The sequence below is a fragment of the Drosophila ananassae genome, chromosome 2L, assembly GCF_017639315.1.
Source record: "Drosophila ananassae strain 14024-0371.13 chromosome 2L, ASM1763931v2, whole genome shotgun sequence".
In the NCBI taxonomy this organism is placed as follows: domain Eukaryota; kingdom Metazoa; phylum Arthropoda; class Insecta; order Diptera; family Drosophilidae; genus Drosophila; species Drosophila ananassae.
Window position 1 is genome coordinate 8,310,183 of NC_057927.1, and position 24,323 is coordinate 8,334,505.

Sequence of the window (24,323 nt, forward strand, 5' to 3'; positions counted from 1 at the left end):
AATGCCTGAGTTCTGGGAAATGCAGTTTCTATGCTCAGAATCTTCGTGGAAGACGATGAAAGTCTTGAACCCCCAGTAGCTCATTCAATTTAGTCGCCACGAATCCAGAAGCCAACTATGAATGCTGATTTATCATTATTATGAATAAATGCAATTAGACAAGTGTCTGTCCGCGTCCGCGTTCGTGTCCGCCCACCATCAATTTAGAGAACAATTAAAAGCCCGAGGCATTGTGAATCGGTTCTGTTCTGTTGTGTGAGATTTCCATGGGCTAATGGACTAATTGAATGAAATTAAAATTGAAAGAAGCCAATTTGAAGACAGTCCTCCTCCTCCCAGAAGGGGAGCCCTTGGAAGGAAAGGTTTCCTAAAACCTCCTACTCTACTGCCCTTGAGTCACGATCACTCCCCAGTTGTCATTCGCCATATAGCTTCTATAGAAGTATATATCTGTTCCCGAGGGTCAAGCTGTCTGACTCTACGAGGGCTGCTAGACAGCGGGTTGCCTTTGTTATCAGAAATCGTTCGATTACCTGGACTACCTGTCCACAAAGGTGACTAAGCTCACTCCAAAACAACCAAAAAAAAAAAAAGAAACCCCAATCCCAAGTCGCAGTCCCCTTGCTGAAAAATTATCGAAAGGGGGAGACAAGATCTCGGCGCGGCTTGAGAAATATTTCTGCCAAAAAATAATAATAAAAGAAGCGCAAATCCCGGCCCCGATTTTCCCACGCCAGACGCCAAGCGAGCAGAGTCCTTGATCCCCGCTGAGTGCTTAAGAAGGACTCCACAAGTCGGGCATGACCCCAGCCGGGCAGCCCAGAGGGTATGTGTCTTTCGAGGATCATTAGCAGGTAGGAGCTGCAGGACGCAGACTCATTGTTGGTGTCTCGAGTCCTTAGAGCTTTCTGCCCCAGTCTCGCCAGTCTCTCGTGTAACTTGAGTCTTTTTTTTGTGGCCCATTAAGCGCAGAGCACTTTATTATATGTTTGCATGCGGACTCGTATTGAAATCTGTCAAAATAACACAGCGAACAATTCAAGTTCAAGTGCGTGGGAAATTGGATTTCTGCGAATTCCATGGCTCCTCAGGGAGGAGGTAAGTGGAGTGCTATATGGACTTAGATATAAGTCTATATTTATTACTAATCCCCTCTCGATTTGAGGATAATCCTCCCCTAATTTGCACCCCTAATCCCCATAAATATAATCCGCTTGATGGGCACTTGCTCCCAGGTCCGCTCCAGACCTCCAGACCTCCAGACATCATCTCTCGTGCAGTTGGCTAAATAAATATTCCCATAATTATTGAACACACCTGAGGTGCAACACTTTTCATGTCCATTGAGTGTCGGTGGAAGGTCTCCCTCCCTTACCCCCAACCCTTGGCCCTGGGAGACTGGGCTACCTACGTCCGAAATTGGGCAATTAATTTTCTTTTCCTTCGGATGAGATGGGGAATCGCTCAAATTGGGTTCGATCGCTTTGCACCCTGTTGCCGGTTGCCTGGAAGAACGGTGGCAGAGTCGGATACGTGCAACGCATCGAATCTCAGCTGCAGCATGCAACACACAGTCACACACACACTCTCTCCACCACACGCACACACCATTTAAGTGTTGAGTGTGTAATTTTATATTTCCGGTGTAGTAAGTTTCGTACGACAACTCCTCGGTTCTTTCTTTCTGTAGACGTTTCCAGGGTCGCATCTCCCTTCGTCTTCTTCTTGTTAGCCAGTGCACACTTCTCTTTTTTTTTTTACACTTGCCCCGCCCCCCCTATACCCTCCCCCCTGCCCTAGCCTGCCTGCCACTTTTGCTGGTTCAGCTGCAACAAGAAGAAACTGAACTTGGTCGCCGATCGTCTTTTTCCACTCTGCATTTTCTTTCGCCGTTTTTGAACGACGTCGTCGTCGACACAACTCACACAATTCCTGCAATTATTTTTATATCGAAAACTCCCCACTCACACACACACACTGGCACACACACAAGCGTGCCACCTCCCCCTTTTGGGGGCACCACCACCAAGCTCCGACCAGACCCCCAGACCCCAGACCCGCAGACCCCAACCTCCTGTCATGCATACATATTTATTTATACTCGAATGTGTATTTTGTCGTAATTTGGCTGAACATTATTTGATTTATTTGCTTTCAATATAATTTCCAGTCCTCCATTCTCTTTTTATAATTTTTTATCGAGAATTTGAGATATCTTTCCTCCGATATTAAGGAAACTAAAACTGCCAATGGGTGGGAGTTCGAGGAAATGTCAGGTTTTAAGGAAAGAAAAGCTCTGTTCTGTTTAGACCACTCCATACCATAAAAATAATGACTGGATAGAGGGTATTGGCTAGTCTGATATCCTTTTATTTTAATTTTCCTCCTCCTCCTCGCTACTTGAGTTCACAATATTTTCCAAGAACTTGTCACATTTTTGCTGCTGTTTGAATTTGTATTTATTTAATTCCTCTCTGGACGCCCCTTTTATTGACTTTACGATTCAGGCACTAAATGAGAAGCGTTTATCAAGCATGCAGTACATCTGCACATATAGAGTATATAGTATATAGTGGATATATGTATATACAGATGTCTGGCCCAGTCGAGTTGGCTTGATTTCAATCAAATTAGTTGCCTTGTTTGGCCCCGAGGCGCGAATCGTTTTGAGCTTCGAATGCATGTCAAAGGACGTTCAAAAGAGTCCTGGCCAGGACCTACTATCGCTGGCACTATATATACATTTTGTTTTTCCTCAGTAATTACCTCCGCCCATCGGGCATCGGGCATCGGGAGTGGAGACTCCCAAGACCGCCCAGGCGATAGAACTCAATAGCTAGAGTCGATGAGTCGAAGTTGGTAATGAAATATCTAACGACCGGAAGTCAATGGCAAATACTTAATAATGTTGTTCGCTGCCTTTGTGGTTGCCTGTTTGGCAAAGTTTCTGTGTTTGCCTTTTGGCTTTTGTTACACTCGACAAAACAGGGGAATGTTCACACTCACTTTAGCCATTTGGAAGCAGAAGACTCTCCATATTTTCCTCTCTGCAATTTAGTCAGCTTGTTGCACGTTCACCTGAATGAACAGAAATTGTGCCTCAATTGCATTTGATTTGAGTCGATACTGCGATAGCGATCTGATCATAAACGGAAACGGAAATAAAATGGTATTTTTCACACTCAAGAGGAAGTAAGTACTACGGATCTACCGAGGCAGCCCCTAAAGTATTTATGAATGAAAACTTTCACGAAAACATTCGCTGCTCCGTGCTGGCCTTATCACTGCCAGCTGATAACGAGTAATAAGTTTAAAAATAACCTGCTCCAATAAATTTTTGCTAGGCTTGCCTCCTTCAAGACGTAGATTTCTTGGAAGTGCGATAAGGTTCTGGCCAGGTTCTCGTCCGAAACCGGCTAATTACTCACTCCACACTAAGTGGCACGAGTCGAAATGGCACCCACCCACCCAGTTCCCCAGATAAGAAAAGTCTGAGCTCTATTAAAAAAAAAGTATAAAAGCTTGGTGGCTGGGGACTGAGTTTCGTCCCAGGGATCGTTGCTTCTAATGCTACGACTTCCTTTCCGGATAGCCAGAGGTCTACGTGACTGCCAGAGCATAGACCCTGCGACTGAGTAACTGGTCCAGCCAGGAAAACTCTCTGCCAGATAAGTAAAGCTTAGCTCTGGATGGATAATCCATGTGAGTAATTAAAACTTCTGAGAAATATTTTTAGATGAAGCGGAAACTTAAATGTGTTTCACATCCTTTTCTAAATCAAAACTCATACCATTCCAAACAGAAACTATTCAATTGAGAAACTTAAAAACCAACTTAATTAGCAAATAGAGTCGAGGCACCCGGATAATGTTTCCATCCGAAATCATAACTAGAATTAATCTACGGCCCCCCAGGTGGGAAGTAAGCCGGCGTGACGTGGATGGATCCATCTCGTGCACTAAGAAGACAGCAGACAGACGGATGGGGGCCTCTGGTGGCCAATGATTGACCCATTTCCAAGTAGGAGTACATAGGAGCTGCAAAAAGCTGGCCGGGAGGAGTGAACAATGAACACCTCATATGATTACCAACCGCATCGCACAATGAGCTTGGCAAGGGCTCTGGGCTCTGGATCCGATCCGATCCTCTGTGTGTGGCCAGGCCTCTTCCACTCGGATCGCTCGCATAATGAATTTCAAGCACGCACAGACGTTTTGTAATTTCGAGTTGTAAGTGCTGCGCTTTGAAGTGCTTCGGAGTGCTTCGGAGTCGACTACTTCTACGACTACAAGTCATAATAATTGTTATAATACATATGTATGCAATGCCAAATACGAACAGGGCCTAAACCCATATGGCCAAGCCAGCTATGAGAAGTAATTTCTTCGACACGCAGAGCCCACCTTGGGACCAGATTCTACACAGAAAACAATATTTTGGTACAAGGCACGACCTTGTACTTGGAGTGCTCAGATAGTGGAAAAATTGTGCCAAATTGGGATGATTAGTATATTTTTAAACTGGCCTATTACCTAGACATGAGTGGGGCCGCCCTAGTCTAAGTAATTACTTTTTGATCCTCCCCCAAAGCGCAGACTTTCTTATGAATGATAAATTTTAAACGCGTGTCCCGCGGTTGCAAAACAAATCTTCCGAGGCTTAAATCGGTCTAAAGTAATTACGTTTGGGCCAAAATATCGCCTAAAGATAGATAGAGTCTCTAACGTGTTGTTGTTATGCCCTCGGGTATATTTGAATGGAAATTTTTTATATAGCTTCAGTTTGTTTATAAATAGAGATTGTCTTCTAACTGGCATTTGAAGAATTCTTCTCGGAGAGTGGAGTATTTTTTCCGGTGTCCCAGTTGAAGATAATGCCAAAGCCCATAGGGTTTCCCCCTGCATTTGTCGCCGATTATGCGGTTTTGTGATAATGACCAAATGATCTCCCTCCCGTCCCTCTCTGTCCGTGTGTCCGCTTGTCCGTCTGTCCGCTTGTCCGTCTGTCGCCGTCACACGTAATTTCAATTCATTCATGGGCCGCGGCGGAGTCAATGTTTCGTTTCGTTTCCATTCATAAATTTACCTGGACGCGGCGCAGTCATCATAATAATAGCTTTATCTCATAGTCTCCTCTCCTCACAGCGCCCCATCTCTCTCTCTAGCCCTCTCTCTCTCTTATCGCTTGCATTTGGTGTTCGATACATCGAACGGAAGCAGCGGAAGCAGCCGACGTCAGCAGCGACGCCGACAGCGACAGCGACTGCAGCGGTGATCACTGTTTGAGGTATTGTATCTACGAAATGCGAAGCGTTCCCTTACTACAAGATATCGGTGTCTTCTTCCTTTTCCCCTTTGTTGTTGTTGTTGCAGCCTTTGTTGTTGTCAATTTGTCTGGAGTTTCTTTTCAGGCGAATGCGCGTGTGAGGCAACACAAGAAATTCATTCATAAATTGCCTGTCTGCCTGGCTATCTATTAGTGTGTGTGTGTGTGTGTGTGTTTGTATCTGTGTGAGGGGAAGAAACTTGAGTAGATTTGCCATATGTGCGCAACAATCTGGCTAAAAAATTATGGAACTGCAGCAGCATATTTTTGGGACTGTTTCAGACTTTCTTTCTCCACTTTTTCTTTTTTTTTGCACCTGTTATCCGCTGTTATCACCTGTTGCTAATATACATACATATATTGTATATGTGTGTATTTTTTCCCTATTTGCGTTTGCTACGCGAGCACTTTATCTCCTTTGCTTAATTTTTTTTGTTGTGCGTTTTTTTTTTTGTTTTTTCTTTGCCTTTTGCCTTCTCTCGGCTAAACAAACAACCTGGCTGCGTTTTGTTGTTTTACTCGCTGTAGTTATTGTTGTTCTTGCTGCTTCTCCGATGATGGCCGTTTCCGTTCCAAACAAGAGAGCACTCACACACACACACACGTGGGCACACTTGTTCCGTTTTATGAATGAATTCCATTCCATTCCGTTCCACCGCCGCCTGCCGGAGATTTACGAGTTCCGTTTCCACTTGTTGCGCTCTCCCAGCCACACAGATACTCTCTCCGGGCCGTGCTCTCCGTCTCTCTCCCGCTCGCTTCACTGCTTAGGATATGCAGCTACGGACACGATCGTTTCGTTTCAGTTTGGCTTCACAAATCCAATCCAGCAATCCGATAGATACACAGAACGTACGACGAACGGAATTACAAAGTTATTTTCCGTTCCGCGCCGACTGCAAAACGCAAAACAAAAAACTGAAATTTAAATAAATCTGGAGAACAGAAATCTGTAGTGCCTGTGCTGAAACAAAAAAAAAAAAAAAACTCGTTTGCCAATCACTCCGCCAATGTTGACAATCCGTAATCCGTAAATGGTTACTTGCGGCTGTGATATATGCAATTAACGTTTAATTACCACAATTAAGGCTCGACAATTGCACCCAGCCTTGCTCGGAGTGTGCGTGTGTGTGGTGTGCTGTGGTGTCTCGAGTGAAAGATACATTTGTATCTCAACTTATCAATCGGCGAGCCGTCGCCGCGTGAAAGGGTCGCGACTTTCACTCGTGATCTCCCTCCCCCCCCCCCAAGGGGTCAAGATTGTGCCTCACCAATCAATTAGAATCAATTGAGCGGTCCATCCCACTCCACCCCTGTTTGACTTCTGACACCCAGTGCGTAAACAAATTCGTTGGCCAGAAACGGCTTAATTGGTTGAAATACATACGGCTTCGACTGCCAGACTATGACCAATGAGTGGATCGATTGGAACGACAGTCGCATGCTGCCGCCTCTGCGATCGGCCAACTACAACCACCACCCCTCCACCTTCCTGAACAACAACTACCACAGCTTCTCCAGCAAGTTCCACCTCAAGGCCCAGAAGCTGCAGCAGCTCTCCACCAACCACCCCCACAAGCTTAAAGGTTGGCCGTCCTAAAGTTCTTTCAGGCTTAGATAACCCCTCCAAGCACTTGTCTAATCTATTTCTTGGATTTTGTATCTTCCAGATGTACCCACCGCCTTGCCACCCCTCACCCCAGGCACCAATCGCAAGGTCAACGAGGTGCTCAAGGCCTCCTTTGCCTCCTGGGAGAAGGAGGTCCAAAACTGTAACATAACCAAAGGTGGGTCTACTTTTAATATATCTATTTTGTCCCTCGACCCATCACCAGATGGAACTCCCATCCAAACTAGCCATGAAGAATCAATTGGAGTTCTTCTGATGAATATTAATAGTTTCCCACAGCAATAACGTATTGCGCTCCCACGCCTAATTGACTCGCCCCAGTGCGAGTGGCATTAGAAAACGATTAATTTCCATCTCTATATCCATATATCCATCCATATATCCATATTTCCATTCCCATTTTCATGTACATTTGTGTGCATCCACTTTGTATTCCTCACAGATCCCCGTGAGTGGACGGAGGAGCATGTCATCTACTGGCTCAACTGGGCCAAGAACGAGTTCTCGCTGGTCTCCATGAACCTGGACCCCTTCTACAAGATGAAGGGCCGCGCCATGGTCGATCTCGGCAAGGAGAAGTTTCTGGCCATCACGCCGCCCTTCACCGGCGACATTTTGTGGGAGCACCTGGACATCCTCCAGAAAGGTGAGTGCGCTAGACGGACTGGAACGTGACCTGGAAGCCAAGGGTCTTGTGGAAGGGTTGTGGGCGCCACTAACAAAATTTACCTGCAAACCGAAACCCAAAAACGGAAGCCCGTCTAACAAAGTCAGCGAGTTACGGGGGTGGAGCTCCAACCGGTTATCTGACCTGTTGAGCTTTCCCTTCCAACTTTCTCCTTCTTTTTTTTCGTCCTGTTGACGCTTCCTGTCCAGAGTTGGAATTCGATTTAACGTCGAGGTCGGAAGTGGCGGCTGCACGCAAAAAAAACAAATTTGAGGAGCTCTATAAGGGTTACTCTTTCTATTAAATAAGCTATAGGTATTTTGAAAATAATATCTAAACTTAAATTATTAAATATTTTCTTTAATTTAATACTAAAGACGGCCTCTTAGTGTATTTACTTTTAAAAAAGCCTTAAAAAATAAGGGAATTTGACTTTTTTGTTAACAATTTATTGAGTTTGGAAAGCTCTTAGTTTGGGTAAACATGATTAGTATTTTTGCGCAACTAATTCGATTTTATTTTCCTCCACTCCACCCAATCCACCCACTCCCCAACCAGATTGCGAGAAACCAAATGAGGACATTGTGCACGGCAACTCCTTTGAGTCGGCCACCACGGCCTCGGTCTGTGGATCGGACCACCAGGTTGCCAGCTACCCCACCGAGCCACCCGCCCAAGTCAACAGCAGCAACAGCCGGCTGTCCATGGATTTTGTGACGGGGCCGGCGAACAGTGATAAGAGCAATTTCCACCCAGCCACGCCCGCCGCCCTCGCCCACAACGGTAAGCAAAAGATACTTTTCTTTCAGATTGACAAATGGGTTTTTTGGAGAATGAAAGGATGAAAGGATTTCTGATTCAAATATTAGATTTTTGTAAGGGTTTCTAAACTGAATTTTCAAAGTATTTTGTATTCTAATGAGCTCTATTTTGGGAATAGGTATTCCTTTATTAACGAAGTAAAGGTGTGAACTTCAAAGTTCAATTACTTTTATTCAGAATTCATATCCGTAAATGTATATTTTGCAATTTCTATTCTGATTTTTCCTATCAAGCAATAGAGTTTATAACTTCCCCATTTTAATTCATTCATAAATGTTGATCACGATCCGAAAATAATCAATCTACGAATGGAACAATAAAGATACAATTTCAGCCCGAAGATTGATAAGCCTTTCTTTCGCTGAAAAATACTATCCTCCGAAGAATTACGAGAAATTTGTTTGCCAGTCGATCGGGTAAATGAATGAAAATTACAGCCCGAGCTCATGTAATCGATTTGTTTTGAAAATCGAGCAATCGGTGCAAGATGGATGGTGGATATTGGATGGCTCATTAAGCGATCAGTTTTGTTTATTGGACATTCCCCGCCTCGATTATTTGGCATATGTTTAGTGCATCCGGCGCGAGGCTCTAAATCAAGAGCCCGCCATCCATAATTAAATTCAAATTAAACAATTCATTTGCACAGATACTGCTCGGAGCGGAGTGTGTAGTGTAGTTTCTGTCTCGGATCATGCTTTATGGCATGATATGCAAGCAGTGTGTTTTGACTTTGTTTGGGAAACCATCCGATGCCATCTCGAGTTATATTTTGTGATTTTAATTTATTTATGTGAAATTGAAACGGAAATTAAATTTTAAAACAAATAGCAAGCCGACTGCCCGTGTGAGCTTGGCGCCAGCGTAGGCAGCCCATCTAAATATCTATTTAAATTGTTTACATATTTGGAAGCGGGGCGGAGCGGGGCGGGGAGTCCGGGACGCCGGGGCACAGCTTGAGATTGAGATACATTTATTTAATGCGTCGCCGTACAAATTGGAACACAGCAGCCGCAGCCGCGGAGACTTCATCAGGCACTGCATTGTGCATCTTTTTGTCTTCGAAGTTGCAGTGTCAAGATGATGTAGTGAGCGCCACAAGTTTGTATTATTAATCAACTGGCTGGGCCTCCTCCCGGCACGGAGCTCCAGATCATACTCTGGCAGTCTCTGGCCATTGCCCACTCCTGTCGCCATAAAATAAATTAATTGAATTTATGGTCTTTGACACATTATGACCATAAAAGTTGAACAATTTCCATATCCCCCTCGGCGGCAGACTAATGAAACAATCAAAACGGTGAACACTTTAGAGTTTGAAATACATTTGGAAGATTTTTGGAACACTCTACCTCCAGCATTAGGACTTCCCAGGACACTCTGCGGGCTGAAGGCTAATCTGCGGGGTCCAAACCAAAAACAAAACCAAATCCAAATCCATGTCAGTGTCAGAGTGTGGTCACTGTTTCTGGACTTCAATTTGATTCAATCATTTATGCATTTCTGTTGTGTGTTGTGTTGCTGGAAGTAGCCAGCCCCTGTTGTCATCATTGTTATTATCTTGTGGATAAGCCGATGTCTGACAGAACTAAGCTGGGGGCCCCCTCCACCATCTCTCTCTACCGGTCCGGCCCGCATCTGGGGAAATTATGCGACTCGGATCGGATCGGATCGGAGGCTCACTCCCTCCTTAGTCTGTGTGTTTTGTGGGCTGCTTTTCTTAATTCGTTTCGATTGTCTTTTTGTCAGTCATTAATTTGCTGCATTTGCATATTATTGATGTTTTCCCTGCCGATCATTTGCATATATCGTCGAGTGGCTGCCGTGGCTTTCTGGGGGCACACTGTGTGCCCGGAGTGAGTGTGTGTGTGAAAAATTGATTGACCCCGGCAGGATGATGATGATGATTCCCGGAATGGCGTGACTTGTTGACACTTTTAACCCGGTTCCCATAAGGAGGTTCCCCTTAAGAGCCACCGCAATTATGCAGCTGGGTGAGCTCCAGGTTTATGGCATCCAGGTGCGTGTGATTGCCGTTCGGAGGCAGTTGCAGAAACAGAGGCAGAAACCTTCACGGACAGGCCTTAAAAGTCACTCATTAAAACTAAAAACAAATTATGATTAATTATACACATTAAGAATCAAGTTCATGCCTTTGGCGAACGAGTTTCCAAATCTCCAAATAATAAAACAGTGTCATGAACACGCTTCACTTTTGCTATGGCCAACGAACTGAGTCTTTGTTTTATAGTCTCAGTCGGTCGGTATAGTCTTCTTTTAATTTGACCCTCCCACTAGTCCGCCCCTGGCCCCCCGCCCCTGCTCCAAGTGCAACACCTACAAGCAAAATCATCGAAGCGCAAAAAAGCTGAAAATGTTTCAAAGTTTCATCATCACTTCGAGGAAGATTCGTCGGTCGAGACTCGGGGGGAGGAGACTCTTCGGCTTGGTAGTTGAATGATTTACGGTGTTGCACTTTAACACAGCTGGAATTTAGTAGTTTAGTAGTTGGCAACTTGGCATCCCCCCTCTCTAGCACTCATATTGAAAGCATTTTCATTCGCTTTCAATCAATTTTTGCCTCGATTTTGATACAATAGCCTCGCAGATACATATGCGAGTTAGATGCATGATTGTTCATACGTGTAGAAGGTAGGTATACCCCATCATGACCAGGGTCTTTCAATGTTTTGGTTGAGAGCATATCTAGGCTAGTGTATCTTAGATATTTGCACGCAAAATTGCTTTTTTGGTTGGTTTTTTTTTTTCAGAGGCTCCTCTTCATTCATTGTTCTGCTGGGACTATGCCATATATCTCTGTTCAAGTTTGATTTGTTTTTTGGTTTTATGCCCCCGAAGACCAGGCTGGCTGGCTGGCATGGCTGTATGATGTCATTATGCGAACGAACCCTTAATGAAACCCAAGAAATCAAGTTTATTTACCTCTCTGGAGGTATCTGGAGCCTCTGTGCGGATGGGGGTCTGTGGTGAAAATTCCACATCCATTTCCAGTCTCTCTCGCCTCGCCATTGTTCCACCGAATTTAGATTTGCGAAAATTACCGATTGTTGTTGCTGTTCCTATTCTATGATTTGCCATTCATGAAGTTAGTATTCGTATTTGCTTTTATTTCTCTGACAACTGATGTTGTTTTCTGTTTCTGTTTCAGTTTTTCTTTTTTTTTATTTCTACATAATAAAATGCCTGATGCGTGAAATGTTTGTCCAAGCTTGAAGAGTTGCCATTGTTGCCTCTTGCCTCTTGGCTCTGGTGGCTGTTGATTCATCATCGTCATCATCATTATCATTATCATTATCATTACGGTTCTCATGATGACGATCCAACCGATCAACCGACCATAGAACTGTTTCAACCTCTTCTTAGTTGGTTGCCTCACAGAATGACACATTTAATGCACATTTGACTTGTAGATCCATCCGACTTGGCAGAGAGTCTCGTCCGACTTCTCGCCTATGACAGTTTGTTGTATCTCTCGGATTGAGTGTATCTCCCTGCGTTACAGTTTGTTGGCTTTGAAAATGACAATGGAATGACAATCTCTCCGGTTCTCGCCAAGACAGACATGTGCCAGACACTGCCGAGGTTACTATTTTCACTTTCATTTGTCAGGCTGCCATTCCATTATTTTTCCTTACTCCACATAAAAATCCCATATACCGTCGAAGCAATTTTACAGTTCCCTGGAATCCGCGAAGCGCATAATTATACTTTAGCAAAATTATGGAAAAAGCGCGGAATTATCGGGAAGCCACTTGGATGAAATTAGATACCCGCCGGGAGGAGCTGAACACACCCAATTTTCAGAAAAAAAAAACCCCCAAAACCAATTACCATACAATGTGAGGCCGAGTGGGAAACATGATCACCTCGGGCTGTACCCCGGACTCTCCATATATATTAATTACGCTAAATTCGGCCATTAACGCAAGATAGTTTGCACCTCCCACTAACTGCCGCCGCACCGGACCAGAACTGACAATAAGAACTGACTTTTTTTGGGTTAAAGAAATCTGTTTCGATACGCAACATAAAGCCTAAAGAGTCATAACATGGGGAATTATGTTGATTGCGAATTTGTTAAGGTCATAAACTGGAATTTCATTTTTAATTTCAACGCCATTGTTTTACAAGTGAAGAAGTCGAGGCAGAAGAACCAGAAGAACCATGGTAGTAGAGTCATAAAAATCGTAGGAAAAGAAGCATATTATTATAGCATTTAGCGGACTTTAAGGCAACCCACTTCAGCTTGAAGTCCGCTTTCATAGCCAGCAAATTAATCATTCTCCATTCTGATGTAGGGGGAGGGCGTGGCAGTGGCACTAGCGGGGGCGAGGGCGAGGGTGGAGGCCCATCGCCTTCAGGGCCAGAAATCACATTGTCACTAATTAACATAGTCGACGCTCGAGTCGAGTTGGGAGTTTTCGGACTACGCGCCTGCGCGGTTCGCTGCTCCGAGCAACTGCTACTGGAGCTTGGTGCTTCCATAATGGTTGCTGATCTGGGGAGTTCTTGTTTTTTTTCCAGTGTGGGTGAAGAAGGAGGGTCTGAGAATATGAGGGGTAAAGGGTGGGTGGCAGAGCGCAAAGAGCTGTGAAAAGTCAACGTTTTCTGCTATTTTTCACCCTGGTTTTTAGTCAGTTTTTGATCAAGATACTCTTTATGCTTAGTAGAGGCCTTTATACTAGGTATTTTTGTAGTCTGCCCTCCAGTTTGGTGCATTCTGCGGTTGGTCCGGTGAGTGGCTTGCATAACACCACCATATCATTCTTGCGAGGTGGTGCATACACTTATTTAACCCCACACCATACCGCACCACTGCTCCGGGGCAGAGTTACGCGGATTTCGTTTAATTTATTACCATATTCATCCGAATCCGAATCCGAATCCGAATCAGCCAACCGACATTGGTTCTAATACTGCGAGTACGAGTGAAAAATTCAAATGGGATTCCAGGCCAGGCCGCGATGTTGCTGTTGCTGATGTGATGTTGCTGCCGGCACATCGAGGGGGCCAACAACAGCAACTATTGTTGCTGCCTGTCGACGGCGTCGTCTCCTCGAACTCTCCACTTTTCAGTTCAGTTCGGCTCTGTTCTGTTCTGTTTTTGTTAGTGTTTTTTATTTCGTTACGTACGTAGATGTAAATTTACGCCATAGAAAAGCGTTACGGTCGAGTTCATCTAAAACAAAGAACGCTGGCAAGAGTAGCAACAGCCCAGTGTCAGTGCTGGAGTGCTGGAGTGTAGGGGGAGAAATAAAAAAATTAAACATTAAATTTGTATAATGCAAAGCCGCTAATAGTATGGGGTGTTGGGGAGGGACTGGAGGCCCGAAAAGGCAATGAACGAAACGTGAAAATGAAAGAGACGAATTGTATTTGATTCGAGATGCAAATGGGGGCCATATAGTCCACAATGATATATGTCTACAGAGGCCAGATGGGTTGGCGTTCTACCTTGAACTGGAAATCAGGGGTTAATATTCCAGACTATATATAGTATGTATAGTAGTGGCTTGGAAATTAGATCATAATCACTGAAGATATTGGCCATTCTTAACCCTAGGCTGCCCCAACACACAGTTGGCAATTAATTTGCAATCAACTTTCAAAACTGTGTTCCCCAAGCCAGCCAGCTCCGCAGCGAAGCACTTTATGCATCATTAAGAATTAGGCAAACAAAAAAGCCAAACGACAAAATGGAGAAATAGACAGACAGCCTCCCCAAGCCCACACACTCAGATACAAATGTATCTATGTATCTGTGGCGAGTCTGTGCCAAGACAGAGCCAGTTGCCAGTTGCCCAACCAACGGACGCCAATTTATAATTATTAACTCGCAACAAACGGCAAACAAACGAAACAAATAAATAAAATCAAATCATGTAAAGAACTGAGCCAACATCCGCTGGCCGGCTGGCCGGCTGTCCGGCTGGCCTATGAATGGGAGTATTGGATCTAAATCGGCATCTGATTCAGAGCCTCAATCGAAATCCAGAGCCGGTTGGCTCTCGACTGAATCAAATGAATGAATCAAATGAATGAAATGAACCCATGAATGAACTGTAACTTGTTTTAGATTTGCAGACAATCTGCCAAGACACTCTCCCCTCCACCTCCTCTGGTGGCCTGTAATTTGGTTTACCTTCTTTTTTTTTTTATCATAGTTGTTGTAATTTTATTTATTTCGTTGCCTTTTCGAAAAGAGTTCACATGAGAGAGACGGCGAGTGGCGACAAAACGCTGACCGGATGTGAGGCTGCGTTTTTTGTTCGCCTTCTGGCCCTCTCGGCGTAGTGGTCGTCCCTTGCCCCGACCGGTTCACCCGGCTCTTTCGGACATTAATTATATTATTAAAGCAAATTTCAACGCTGAAATTAATAACTCTGATGAAATCAAGTCCCAGGATCTGCTCTGTTTTCTCTGTCTCTCTGTCTTGTGGAGGTAATTTGATTTTGGCTTTCGGTCGTGAGGACATTTTGTTGCCACAATTTCCGTTGCCCCGAAATATCCTTCTAACCTTTGGCATCCTTCAGCTACCATCGATTAGTCCGCCGTCAGCGCCTTGGCAATTTCCTTGCATATTTCCGCTTTGAGGCGTTTTCCATCAGCTTTTCATTTCTTTTTTTTTCCGCCTCTGAGGCGATGCAATTCGTGTTTATTTACTTAGCGGCTCATAGAGGATGGTCGGGAGGGGGCTCTGCAATTTTCATTAACAATTTTTGGTTTTTGGTTTTCAGTTTTTGGCTTTTTGATTTTTGCGGCTGCGTGTGCGCTAATTGAATTGTGTTGAAGATTTGTTTTCACTTTTCGGGGCAATCAGGTGCGATTGATGGGAAAATGTAGCTGCCAGAGTCGCGAAAACAGACAGTTTGATGGGAAAACTTGGCTTTTCACATTTCTAGCCTTTCAGCCAGAAATGCAGAAAGCCAGAAACCTTTTCCCAGCCCCGAACTTGGAATAATATCCTGGACCCTTGCAACTACTTCCGGTCATGTCGCTCTCCACTTGACAAACCTCAACACGGGCATTACGATGCCAGAGTCAACAAACAAACACTTGAGGGCCCAGATAAATCCCAGGCAGGGGAGACAGACCCTGAAACATACTAGTAGTCCCTGAACCACCCATTGTCCCGTGATCCCGCATAGCGCTAGTGACCCAAAACCTTGGGAACTAACAATAGAACCATAACACTTGTGCCTCTGAAGGTAAATATCAAAATTATATAGAAATGCAATTGGGAAATGCAACAAATCGTGGAGTGAATATATCATAAGGGTGCATGCACTGAGAGAAAGTTTACTACTTACTAGTTTAGTGATAGAAAGAGTAGAAAGAAATATTATATTTTATTTCCTTGTGTAATACGGGTTGAGCAAAATTCCAGCAGCTAGTTAGTGCAGGGGATAAGGGTGCAGGTACTGCAGGATGGTGGTGCGATGCCTATCAGTGGATGCAACCACCGTGCAAGGACCTGCCGTTGTGTGTCCTGCCGTTTGTGGCAATAATTTGTCCGACTCAAACACCTGAGCGGGCCTAGTTCGCCCGAAACGTGGGAAAATTCTCATTTCTCCCCAAGCTAATGCAATTGGGCTCGAACTCGTAAATTCCGGGACTGTGGTGTGCAAAACTTGAACATTTCTCAGTCTCCCAGTCTCCGACTGCTAGTTGCTGTTTTTTTGAGATTGTTATCAGTTTGGGACTTGGGACTTGCCCCCATCGCTCCCCCCACTCTACCTAGCTTGCTGTGGCGACTCCCTTTTATTCATTTTCATTTAATTTTCACATCGTTATAGCCATTGTTTTTGTTGTCGCTCTTTTCTGTCATTTATTTGTCTACATTGGGCTGTTCTCCTTTTCGTTATTTTATGTTTTTTGTGGTTTTTGTTTCTCCGCTCGCTCTCTTTGTTTTAAATGCGTCAAAGTGTAAATAAATTTGAATTTTCAGCTTGCTTTTGGCTTTAATTTTTGTAAAGCCCCCCCCCCTGCCTCACCTGGCTCACCTGCCCATGGCCCATCTTCTTCTTGCCATTTTTTAAGTGTCGAGCCGCTCGTCTCGCTTTTTGAAATTTTTTTTTTGTTTTATTTTTTTGTATTTAAAACTGGCCTGTTGCCTGTTGGATGTGTCGGCTTGTGGGTCTTTTGATCTGTGCGCTTGCGCAGCTGATTTGTTGATATTGTTTTTGTTGTTTCTGTTGTTGTTGTTGTTGTTGTTGTGGCAGCGCCCTTGTTTCTTAGTTGTTTGCCCGAGAGGTTTCTACTCTATTTGCATAGTCCCTCTAGTAAGTATCTGTAAGTCACCCGCCCCATCCAGAGTCGCCATTCAGATAAGAAAGATGAAAATTCTAGCAACACCTTGAGAGGTTGGGTGGCTCTTCAATAAAAAATGGCACATACAACTAAATAGTACCTCTAACTCAATTACTTTTCAATCAAAAAGTTAATTAAACAACAATTTCCACATTTTTATCATCACAATCTCCTGAATGTTTTTGTTTTTTCATAATTTTCCATGTTCTATTTGGAGAGTTACATGACCCATGAAGCAATAAAAATAATAAAAATACATGCCTCTTGATAAACGCCACCCACCCTCACTCTATCTCCCAGCTCTCCCACGCTCTCCACCCTCGCGGGAAAGGACCTGTACGTGTCCTTTAACGAGACATTACTGCGCAATGAGCTGGAACATTGTAGCCAGGCATTTGTTGTGTAATTTATCAAAAAAAAAAAAAAAGGAGAAATAGTACAAAACTATAAACAAGTTAGTCGTGGGAAGTTGCATTTCCTCTCAACTGACTAGAGTTGATGGCAATTAAAAACTCATTGCATACGAGGAGGGGCAGGAGCAAGAGTGGGAGTGGGAGTAGGAGGTGTGCAATTATAAACCCTGCCAGAACACTCCCCAAAGTGTACCCCTGGGATTGGCAAAATGTTTTATTGGCTTGCATTCATTTCACTTTGTTCGTTTTCGTTTTGGTTTCGGTTTCAAATGAAAAACGACACAAAAACAAATAGGATAACACAAAAAGGACGAAATGAGCAACAAGCAGCAGCAGCAGGAGCAGCAAGGTCGTCGACAAAGGCCGAGGCCCCAGGACATTCCGATGAATCAAAGCAAAGGAATACGAAATGAATGAATGGCCAAGACGGCAAAAAAGAACAACAAGCAAATGAGTAGACAACATCCGGTAATTTACTTCCTTTAGTTCCGTATCGATGCACCTTGAGAATCCTCATCCCAGCCCAGAGATTTCAGTTTTTATGAATGAAAACAGCTCCGGTCCTGCAACAATGCCACTCCGAGGACCCAGGCACAAGTAAATTAGGCAAAAAGGCCCAAAGTGGCCCGGCAGGTAGCTCGAGATCGCTTTCTTCTCCTCGAGATCGGGCCGGGGCATTCTAATATCCCAATATCGCTTGACTGCATCTTGTTCGCCTCGGGGGTAAACACCAGATAGGGAGTAGTGGGGGGAGGACCGGCAACAAGGACCGGCAAGGAACAAGGAACAAGGAAGGTAGAAGGAACTGGGAAAAAGGGAAGAAGGACACAGGCTGCCTGCAGTTTCTCACACTCGGATATTGTGTGGGCGATATATCTGTAAGTGAGCACAGATCTGACCCTGGAATAATTACACTCAGAAAAAATAAGTCTTATATTTATTTAAAAAATAAAGTTTCTCAAAAACTAACCTTTAAGTCACTTTCAAGTATACTTTTCTCAAAAAATAATGCTCTGAAATCATTTTTAAAATTCCAAGAAACTTAAGTAACCTCATATGAGATACAAGTTCAAAAGATAACGGTGAAAATATGGTTATATATTTTAGATTTTGATCTTAAACTTTGATCACTTTGTATTCTCTGTGCTATTGAATGAAAAAAAATTAAAAAAAATATAATTTAAAGAGCAGCCGAGCACAACAGTTGTCCCGGGTAGAGCCCTCCTGGCCGCCTTCGCCTCCGCCTCCGCCTCTGGCTCTGGCTCTGGCTCTGGCTCTGGCTCTGGCTCTGCTCTGTCCCTTTCTGGCCTCCCTCTCCCCTCTCTGTCTGGCATCGGGGCTACACTATATAGGGCTATATAGCACACATGTTGTCGCTGTCCGAACTGCTGACGACGCACGCAGTTTTTGTATCTTGTACTGTTGTTGCTTTTGTTGGCATGGTGATAGTCGGACAGGTGCAGAATTCTCTAAATGTCAGCCGCTTGAGTTGCTCGGCAACCTCCGCTGGTTACCCACCCCCGCTGCTAACCCTCGCCCTCTCATATACAGAGTTCAGGTTCATTCGTTTGGGCTTTGCGGTACTCTGGCAGCAATGTTGCTTCGGAGGAGCGGAGGTGACCGCATGCCACATTTCGGGGCGCAGTGGGAATCGGCCATAAATGAGCCATTTAGCGAGTCACTCTCTGTTCTGGCCAACTGTTTGCCCAGCAGTCCATCTGACAAAGAAAACGAAGATCCTTGACTGGAAGGAGTTCTGATTGAAGATCCCTCAATGGGCAGTCATTTCCGGTTTGGTTCGAACCAGAGGGAATCCCTCGCTTTATGATTTTTGAATTAAATCACTTAACCAGCTCCCTGAATATATTACTTAGCCTCCAATACATATCTTGTAGATACATTTTCCCAGCTTCTTTAGCTAATTTTCCATCTCCCGAATTCGATCTAAAATCGATCCAAGATACACCTGTCTCCCTGATCTCTGAGCTCCGATTTCCGCTACCCATCAGATAGTGTCTCATTTTCGCACAAAAGTCACCAGGCAGTGGATGAACAAGTAGATAAACTATAAACTTCTCGGCTTTCAGACGGCCTTTTGATGGATTTGTATCTAGATGCAGATCAATGACATCTTTGGGAACTGCAGGATCATATCCTACTTCAGCAATCTAAGAAGATACAAATCAAGATCGAGAGCACTTGGCAGCGTTTTGCTTAATCAAGATCGATAAGTGCATATCAATACATGTGTATTGGATGTGGAACTCGATTTGCTAGCTCCCAGCTTCCTCCTCCCTTCTTCCAGTTGCAACTCCAGTTGCAAGGCTGGTGCTGGTGCTGGGGCTGTGCCACATGCGTTGCTATCAAAGTATCTGGTTTCATTTCCGCTCTCTCCTTCTGCCAGCCGAAAGGAGCTGTGAAACGCATCCAGAGTATCCAGAGCGTTATTATGATTATTGTTGTTGTTTGGATATATAGTGTGTGTTGTTTACAGCTCCCAACAATCAAGGCAAGGCTCTTCAGAGACCGCTGCCGTTGCATCTGTTTATTTTGTTGTCAAAATGCAGGTATTCTCGAACCTGAACCTGAAATTGCAGCCGCAGAATGCCAGAATGGAGCTGGGTTTACATAGAAAATTGATATTATTCTTGGCCCCCTGCACGGAAGCAGCAGCTTCAGCAGAAGACTTCAGTATTCTCCCGCTAGAACAGGTGGGCAGTGGGCAGCAGAAGAAGAAGAAGATGAAGAAAATCACGGGGACGGGGCAGGTGTAATTATGATAGTATGCGTGTCAAAACATCAGCAACAACTACTGGCACTGGCCTGTGTTTACGATTTCCTTCCGTTTTCCAGCCTAACAGTTTATTTATTTATGTTGGCTTGTCTTCTAACAGGTTCGCCCCATCTCTTTCGTTGCCCCACCTCAGCTATCTCTCTCTCTCTTTTAATTGATATGCCTCACGCGCAATGCATTTGACATCCGATTTACATTAGCGCGACAGAGACGGTGGCCGGAGAGACCGGAAGTGCCTGCAGCAATTTACAAAACCCACGGGAAGATGGAGTGCAATTTGCAGTGAACACGTGCATCCAGATTCTAGAATTTGAGAGTGATCCTTGGCGGGGATCCTCGGCATTAATTTGATATCAATTGAATGGCGCGGATCTCGATCTCGAGTGTCAGCCGACAGCTGTTTGGGAATGGGAATCCTGCAGGACCATTTCTTCTCTCATTGCTATCTGGAGGCTTTGTTCTTTCCGTAGGCGCTTCCTGCAACTCCTCCTTCTCCCTGCTCCCTGCTCCCTGCTCCCTTCGTCCTTTGAAGCGTTATTGCATTAAATGTGTAATCCTTTTGTGCGAGAAACAAGTTTTAATTGAAATTCAAGAGAAGATATTTGCTCCTTTTTGTGTCTTTGGCACACACCACTCTACACTCTCCATACTCCATACTCCATACTCCATACTCATTTGGTATTCAGGCCCGGGATGATAATTGTTGTTATGTTAACCCTTGGCGGGGAACGTGTGCGTTTTGGGCAAGTAGGATATGGCTGGCATTGTCTCCTTGGCAGAAGTGTCGCCGGTTTTATGAGGTTGTGATTGGTTTTTCGGTTTTCGGTTGTCGGTTGGGATTCGGTGGTGGCTTTTCATCGGGTTAGGGCCCTCAATGGAGGGGTGGAACGGAGTAGGAGGGGCCCGGGTTACGCTCCTCTTCGGTAAAGAAGTATGTATGTGTACTGTGCGCACGTGCTTCAACCGGAAATGGTCGTAAGCGAGGCGCATCCGCCATCTCTTTCTAGCTCTGGCTCCCCTGCCCTGCCCCAGCTGCCGTGGCTGCTTCTTCTTTCTCCGGTTTTTTGTATTTCCGCTTCTTTTTTTTTTTTTTTTTTTTTTAGTTGCCTATTGTTCTTGCCACTTTACGCAGCCAAATCAAAGCCGAAAAAAATGGTTGAAGACAAGACAAGAAGCTCACGAAAACCCAAAAATATTTTGAAAACTTATTTTACATTATACGATTATTATTATTTTTTTCTGGCGTGTGCTACTGGAATTCTTAAGTGGCCAAAAAAAAAAAAAACAAGAGAGGCCCAACTAAGCGATCCTTTTGTGGTCGGAACCCCAAACATGGTCAACAGCTGTTTTCGGGTTTTCCTTATTCGTTTTTTTATTATGTATGCCGTTAAATTGGCAACTCTTTTTGCCCCCATCCCCCATCCCCATAATCCCATCCACCCCCAGCACTCCCCGCGATTTCTGCTTTATCAGCTGGAGGTGCATGCACAAGAAACTTTTCCAGGAAACCACTTGAGGGCCATTGCAATTGGAAGCTATCAGTCGGCCGAGAATCAATAGAGCCGTGATAACAGTGGAAACCTGATAAGAGGCCAGCCAGCTAGCCAGCCAGCCAGCCAGCATAAGGGGGGAAGCATATTCGCCAAATGTATCTCGGCAAGGGGTAAACGTGTCTTTTGGCTTTACACGTTCTGCGATCGCTTCACCCGAAATCGCTCCAAAAAATACACAAAAAACTAACTAAAGCTCGACAGCAAGTTGTCATTGGCTGGCGGACGGCGGAAAAAATGCCCCAAAACACGTTTCCCCAAGCTGGCCACCATTTTTTTTTCGTCCAAAACTTTTTCGCCAAAAACGCCAAACTAATACTATTTATATAATAGGAATGGTGTATCTGAAGAAGACACGTACAATACGCCTTTGGCTCGGAATAGTTAACAAATTTGTAAGTTCGGTTGGGTTAATTTTTTGTATTTTGGCATGATCTCATCATGAGTGTGTGTGTGTGTGTGTGTGAGTGTGTGTTTGCTGTGGCAGCCAATCCCACATTGGATCATTATGCTAGTATCTGTGAGATACAGTTGATGATGATGTGCTGGTAGTGCTACTGCCCACTCGATCATCATGGTCGAGATACATTTGTATCTTTTTTTTTTTGTGCTTCTTTCGACTGGGCCCCGTCCCTGCTCTGTGATTTGCTGACGAGTTGGCGTCGTTAATGATCTGAAGAGCCAATTTGGGGCCCGGAGAAACTGTACTGTGTAAATTATTTCCAAATCAACAAGTTGTATCTCGAAACGATCTCGAACTCTTAATGTTTTAAATGCGCAGCAGCCCAGGGCCTCCTCCGTCGATATCTTTCAGTTAGTCGCTGGCACTAAGCTAGGCAGAGAGAGGAGAGGACCGGCAGGAGAGAGCAACACCCTGTGAAAATATTCTCGATTATTATTATTTGCCATTGGCACACACTCGTGTATCTGTAACTCGACTCGACAGTGTGTGCTGCAATGTGTGGGAGCCGAATGACGACCCGAGAGCCGAACGGCGACCCGAGCACCGCTCTCCCACACACACACACACACACGGGTACTGCCGAGCAAGAAAGAGAGAGAGCTGCCGACGAGCGGCCAGCAGCGAACAGGCAACAACCCGAGTGCAACTTCAAAGCAACTTCACTTCTTGAACGGATGTCGAAGGTAGCGCAACTGTAAGATACAATATCGCTCATACGCCGCTTGGATCGCTTGAATCGCTTGAATCGCTTGGATTGCTTCGTTCGCAGTGTTTTTTTATCGCGCGCGCTGAAATACAGTTTATAAATACATGTAGAGGGTCGCTGGTACGATAAACGGCGAAAAGAATTTAATAAATCAGAAACAACACTGAGCTGAGCTGAGCTGAGCTGATTGTTGAGAACAGTGGGCGATATATGCGCACTTGTAATTCATCAACGGAGGCCGGAGGCGAGAATTAATGGCAATTAGTTTTCGGAAAAGCGCCAACAATTCGCGGCAGTGTGTGAACAGCTTAAAATTCCGCAAGTACCCAACACAGTTGACGACAAGTGAAGTGATTCCGGCCGCACCGACCAAAATTAAAGCAAACTAAGCAAAAGCGGGCCAAAAGTAAAGAATCCGAGTGACTCTCGCCCACATACAAGTCCCCAGACACCTCTTATTTATTCAAACTTATCAATTGTCCAGCGGGCAATCCAATTGATTAGGACCCGCATGTGCCCGGCAAACCAAAAATCATAAACCACAAATACCGAGTGTGAGTGTATGGGCCTGACAGTGCAAAAATTAAAATATATACACAGTGTGTAGTATCCACCCTCCGTCTCAAATACTCAAAAACCAAAGTGAAATCAATTTTAATACAAGCGCAAGTACCACCAGCATAAGCCGCAATTGACGGAATTGTGACAACACGGAGTACGGACTAGGGCATTCGAAATACGGAATACGGATAGTGAGAGTTGATCCCGCAGATTTCCCGGCTTCGAGTTTCGAGTCAATGACGTGCACTTTGACCAGCGAGGTGGAGTTTCCGTTCTTCAGAATCGATCAACTTGAAGCGAAGAAATGCCGCCCTCTGCGTTTTTAGGGAATGCCACCATAATCAGTGCCGCCAACGCCTTGGACAGCCACAAGGAGCAGCAGCAGCTCCTCCATCACCAACAGCAACAGCAACACTTTGCCACCACCATCAGCAGCAGCAACAACAATTGCCACACGGCTCCCAACTTTAACTACAAACAGGCCGCCAGCAACAACATGGTCCTGCAAAGCTACGAGAACTATCCGAGCTATCACCTGGCTCAGCATCATCATCACCATCATCCGCACACGCACCACCTGCATCCTCACCAGCAACTGGCGCAGCAGCCGCTAATGCAGCACCATTCGCTGCAACAGCAGCAGCCACATCTTCCACAACTGCAACAGCAACAGCAGCCGCAGCAGTCGCAGCAACATCACCAGCAACATTACGGATCCCCACAGCAGCACCATCGATTGTCCGGCGGCAGTACGGGCAGCACCTCCAACACCACCTCCTCCGGCTCCAGTTCGAGTGGCTCCTCCTCCAGCGGATTCGGAGGAGCAGCAGCAGGAGCTGGAACAGGGACCGGTGCAGGATCAGCTAGCAGCAGTCTGGTGGGAGCTCTGAGCAGCTCCACGGCTGCCTCGCTGGGACTGGGGTACTTCAACGACATGGCGCCCTTTGTGGGCGGTGATGGAAATGCCTACTACACGGACTCGGATGTCAACTTCTTCAGTTCAGGTACAGAGATTTCCTCCGGGGTGACCCCGACACTCCAGTCCTCCTTCCTCAGTCCTC

At 45.0% G+C, this 24,323-nt stretch overlaps 1 protein-coding gene across 4 annotated transcripts in view; it reads left to right on the forward strand.

The window, feature by feature from the left end:
- The window catches only part of LOC6500791 (ETS-like protein pointed), a 50,256-nt gene that overhangs the window by 22,280 nt on the left and 3,653 nt on the right, over positions 1 to 24,323 (forward strand). For 2 of the 4 annotated variants that reach the window (XM_014911240.2, XM_032449526.1), the window contains exons 4-6: positions 6,996 to 7,112; positions 7,398 to 7,601; positions 8,181 to 8,405. In XM_014911240.2, the coding sequence (XP_014766726.1) occupies positions 6,996 to 7,112; positions 7,398 to 7,601; positions 8,181 to 8,405 (546 nt within the window). Of the gene's footprint in view, positions 1 to 6,069; positions 6,912 to 6,995; positions 7,113 to 7,397; positions 7,602 to 8,180; positions 8,406 to 22,627; positions 24,267 to 24,323 lie in introns of those variants that run through there. The other 2 variants (XM_014911239.3, XM_014911241.3) reach the window with 2 other exon arrangements.